This window comes from Helicoverpa zea, chromosome 17 (assembly GCF_022581195.2).
Source record: "Helicoverpa zea isolate HzStark_Cry1AcR chromosome 17, ilHelZeax1.1, whole genome shotgun sequence".
Taxonomy (NCBI): domain Eukaryota; kingdom Metazoa; phylum Arthropoda; class Insecta; order Lepidoptera; family Noctuidae; genus Helicoverpa; species Helicoverpa zea.
The window spans coordinates 11,726,076-11,731,321 of record NC_061468.1 but is presented as its reverse complement, the minus strand read 5'-3'; the positions used below and the strand labels follow the sequence as shown (position 1 = coordinate 11,731,321).

At 36.0% G+C, this 5,246-nt stretch overlaps 1 protein-coding gene across 1 annotated transcript; it reads right to left on the bottom strand.

Annotated features, from left to right (window-relative positions):
- Positions 1–3,962: 3,962 nt before the first annotated feature.
- Positions 3,963–4,738, bottom strand: LOC124638241 (glutathione S-transferase 1-like). Its single transcript, XM_047175141.1, has one exon. The coding sequence runs from the start codon at positions 4,712–4,714 to the stop codon at positions 4,025–4,027; it is 690 nt and encodes a 229-aa protein (XP_047031097.1). The 5' UTR covers positions 4,715–4,738; the 3' UTR covers positions 3,963–4,024.
- Between the last annotated feature and the right edge of the window lie 508 nt (positions 4,739–5,246).

The following is a 5,246-nucleotide window of genomic DNA, read 5'->3' as shown; positions in this document are numbered from 1 at the left end:
GGCGGGGTTCATGGAACATGGTATTTTGTATGAAGATATTTGCCAATCTTCAATAATACATGCTTATTACCTTAATATATAAGATAACTGGGATGCCCGGGTAACTGGGTTGAGGAGGTCAGATAGGTAGTCGCTTCTTGTAAAGCACTGGTACTCAGCTGAATCTGGTTAGACTGGAAGCCGACCCCAACATAGTTTGGGAAAAGGCTCGGAAGATGATGACCTTAATATATAAGATGGTTGATCACTAACTGCAGAAATCAGGCATGTTGTATTTGTTATCGGAATTCTATGGGCAAGCAAATCAAAAAAAAGGTTATAGAAATCCGTAATACGTTGTTCGTAGTAATGGTTGAAACGTAAACTATAGTCAATTAAAGAGTACCTATGCCTCTTTATGTAGCACATCAGTCTTATGTCACAAGTCAGCAGTCAACTGCCAAAACTCACCAAAAATATAACTCGTCAGGAAATCGCACGAACAGCCTTGAGAACAATCACACACACATTAGTACGTGTGTTCATCAAAACTGCTGGAGTTGACAGCACCCCCCACAACCTCGGCCTACCAGATAATAGCTTTTCCCTGTAACAGTGCCGTATCAGAAATCTTTATTAGGTAATTATTTCTGCGCCCCAAGGAGCCAACTATGACAAACATATTTGTGTTTTGTTTCTTCAAGTACGGAAGCTGGTAATCATGGGTTTGGCAAGGATTTTCGCGAGGTAAGCCTTGGTATGTGGGGCTATAAGGATGGATTTGAATATTTCAGGGCAATCTCCATACACCGTTTGTGTAAGAGAAGCCATAATTTGAAGAGACATATTCGATGACATTAATTTAGGTACCTTTCAATTTTTATGACCATTGTTTCATAAAATCTTAGAAGAACACGGACAAATTGGTACCGATAGTCAAAGTACATACAGCCTACAGCACAACCAACATAGGCAGCTCTATAAAACTACTTACAAAACAAAATCTGAGAAACCTTGACCACTTACCCACATCTATGATACACTTACGCCCTCAAATCATAACAATCAATAGCGGATAACATAACTGCAGCCATGACAAATGACCGAGGGGCGGGGGACAGCCTCGAGGGGGGGGGCAGGGGGCTGTCGAAGGTAAGACGACGATAACTCAGGCCAACGGCCGAGTTTGTGCGAAAAACAAAGAAAGGTGCCACGATATATTTGTTACTTATACGTAGGGTGACTAGGATTTTGGATTTTGACCTCATTTCATTAAATGCCGTATTTTTTAATGTGCTGGATGTAAATAATGTAAGTTGCCTAAGCTCTCTAAATAATAGCAGCAGATTCCTTTGACACTTAAAGCTGGAGCTTAGTTTTCAAGTGTTTAAATTCATTTATTATTTTGTTCAAGACTGATCATACTGACGTTTCAAATTATTGTGTACCATAAATAAACTTAAAATATAATTTAGGATTTACGTAATTCTCAATTGCTTAAGCTACTGATAAAACTTTTTGTTCCTTACTTTTAAATTATTTTGTTACTAAGAGCCATTCTCAATCTAATTTAGAAATGAATTCCCCTATTAATAATGAAGCATGGTGTCCCTACTTATAGACAACTAGATTTTCCCCGAGGATTTTCCCTTTAGGGGTTGTGTTTCTGAAAATATCCCGGTGGGTGCCAACACCGGGGGTAGAAACATCCCTTTTATTGAGTTCTCCGCGTTTTTACTACTTTTATACCTAGTCATTTTATTTTTTATAAAACTTGTTATGACCGACATTCCACTAATTTCAGGATGAACAAAAATAAGTTAGTTAATCATTTTATTTATGAGGTATTTTTTACTGTTTCCCCAACATTATTCCCCAATATTCTGTAAGCCATATTTTTGTGTTTTTTCTTCTAAAGAATTACCTCATCGGATAAGCCATACTGAAGAATATTTATTATTGTCTATTTACATATCAAGTATGTTTATTTAATCTTATCTTGATATACTGTGTACTTGACCTATTTCCAAACCGCAAATAAACTATACCTACTTGAGTAGATATGAGAAACTTAAGCCATCTTTTATGTCGATACACGAATAAACTGATGCCGTGGGAAAATGCAACAATAGTTTTACAATAGTCTTGAAACTTGATTGGAAGCAGATCTAAGTTACAAAACTAATTGCAGGAGTGGAAAACGGTTTATTGAAAAATGGACGCAAAACTCTTTCTGATTCCGATTGACGGCACTCAATCAAGCCGAGTTTTATACATATAATACTGTTAGATTTTCAACGTTTTATTTAATCCATTCACAAATTCCATTGAACGCCATCGATAGCGCTCGCCATCAATTTGTCAATCCCATTCAAAGCCTCGTAAATAAAATCAACAATATTGGCCTCAAAAAATTAACGGCGCAAAAATTCTTTTCCCCGCCAAACGTAACCGTTCTCCAATACAAATCCGACAAATAAAACAATATTTTATCTTAATTACTTCATCCCGAATGACCATTCAAATACGTGGCACGGGACTCGAACCCGTGACCGATCCGTAATTAATTTCGCCGTGAACATTGACAAACGGACCGGTTGGGATAAATCTACTGCGTATATCATTACGATTTGGGTCCTTTTCCTTTATAAATACTCGCTGGCCGGTGAGGGGCGGTGCTTGAATACGGGAGCTTCGTTGTTTACGCTTATTAGCGGCCGAGCTGCGAGATTAATTAAATTAAGTTATTGCTTCAGCCATTTTTGTGTTACATTTGTTTCTTGCATTGTTTTGGTCCTAAAGTACCTACACAGGTTACCCTGTTTACCTAAGTTTATATGGTTTTCTGATAGAAGTTGTACCCAATTCTCCAAATTTTTATGCTATATTATTATTTCGTTATTGATTTTCTGGAAACTGAACCTATCTTCGAAGACTATAACGATCATAGAGTAAAAAAATCTGTAACTTGTGGGTCCAAGTGTTTAGTTATTATATCCCTTTATGAATATTCTGTCTCTGTGGGTTATTAAGATATAATTTTGCACTGGTTTTACTGCATCAATTTAATCAATCGCCCTTTCATTACCGATATCAATATTCTCTCCCCTAATAAGGCCATTTTCCCGTAAATTTTTGTCAACGTGTGACTTACCCAGTAGGCATTGTGCCTTCGACTGTTTTCCTCAATTAACTGCCATTGTTGCCAAAAGCATTGCAAATGTGCGGGAGATGGCTAATAATGTCCATGGGTAATAATCAGTTGGTATTATACTTGCATATTGATAGTGATATTGCTGTTGTAGTGGAATTAGTTAGGTGGGAAGTGATAGAAGCCTTCATGATAGGTCACAGTGGGTCTCAAATAATGAATATTCACTTGTACTTAACAATAAAGTCATGGTGGCTAGTGTCCCCCAGGAGTCTAAATTTTCTAAGTTTTATGTCCTTTATAAGTGTATCGTGGACACCAGCGAAACGGACCGATGAGTAAAGGTCAAGGAAAACATTTGAGGAAACCTGGACTTAAAAGTTTGAAATTGTCAATCCGCCTTAAGCATCTATCCTTGCTTAATTCTTTTTATAAACAACCAGAAAAGTTCACCATTTTTGGTGATAACTTCGAAGTGCAATAGTATTACACGATGGCCTGACAGATCTATAATGTGTTATCAATATATCTCTAAACATGTATTAGTGTAAATAGAAGGTCATTGTTCGTTTTACGTAACTATCAGTAGTTAAATAATATTTGGTCAATAGTATGTGTTATCTGAAAGATAAAAGTAATAATCTGAGCTTATCATTTTTAATAAATATTTACTACTAGATGTGTAGGTACCGCTGTTTTCGCTTCCTAATTTTGTTTGAAGCGGCAATGTTTAAGCTTTGTTTATTTTCGCATTTTTAACATAACATAGCCGTTTTACAAAATCAATTTAAATAAGCCCAAAGGATTGGATTTAATGAAGAAAACAACAATGGCTAAACATAAGCTTATAATTATTGTAATTTAGAAAAAAAAAATAGTTAAAACTAAAACTACTTACACATCGTCACTTTCGTTCACACACTTTTCTTCTCCAGTCAAATCTTTTTTCTTCTTCAAAAATATATTAACTTGAAATAATCCAGCCTCATTACCTTTTTTGTACCACTCTTCTTCTTTCAGCATTTCAAACCATTCTCTTAACTTGGCATATTTCTCATGTATAGGCACCATGAACTCTAAGGTTGAAATACTGGCTATACAAGACACATCAGCGACTGTGAGATTATCTCCTGCGACAAACTTGCTCTTCTGTAGATACCTGTCCATAGTATCATATGCAGCATGAACTAATATCTCATCTGAAGCACTCGATGTGTCATGGCTAATTAACACCTTCACTATAGACTTGATAGCTGGGAACAAAATCGATGTATCGAAATGCAGTCGCTGATCTATAGTCGCTCTTAATCTTAAGTCATTAGGGTATAATGTCGCTTGCTGCTCCCCACCGTATTTCGAAACTAGGTACGTTAGTATCGCGTGGCTGTCAGCTAAACAGAAGTCATCTTCTTCTAGCAAAGGGACGGAGTGTAGAGGATTCTTTTCCATATATTCTGGTGTCAAATGTTCACAGTTGACCATGTCCATGTCATATAGTTCCAATTCTAGTTTAAGGAGTTCAGCTATCATGAGAACGGCTCTCATGGGCGGACTCGGGTCTTTTTTATATAGTTTGAGCGTCATGTTGGCTATCTGACGATTTGCACGATACTGGAGGATAGAAACAACTACAACAGTTTTTATCTAGGTATAATCGATGTTGTGATGACGATATAAATCATGTGGCTTATATTGAAAATATTGACTAGATTTGGTTTGATATTTATTAATATGATCATTCATCGTGACTCGGCTGTGTTCTATTTTTGTATGCATTGTTAATAGTATGATGAAATGAGCTATAATTATTTCTGTAATTTAATAAGTAATCATTACATTTAAATTTTTAGATTAACAAAAGAAAATCAACGAGGCTGGTTAGGTTAGGTTCGTTTCAATTGATACCTAACTACATTAACGTTGGTTTTCTAGATTCTTCTATACTACTTCAAAATAAAGTAAATAAAACAAATATATGTACATAAGAAAAATACTGTAAAACAAACACACGAATCCTTACATAACGCCATCCAATTACAGTAACATTCAAATATCGGAGCAATTAATTTCGCTTGAACACTGGCGTTTTGACGGTGAAAAAACAAAGCCAAAGGGA

Bases quoted from the DNA above. Each gene is read 5' to 3' on its own strand.
- LOC124638241 (XM_047175141.1), bottom strand. From the start codon at position 4,714: ATGACGCTCAAACTATATAAAAAAGACCCGAGTCCGCCCATGAGAGCC.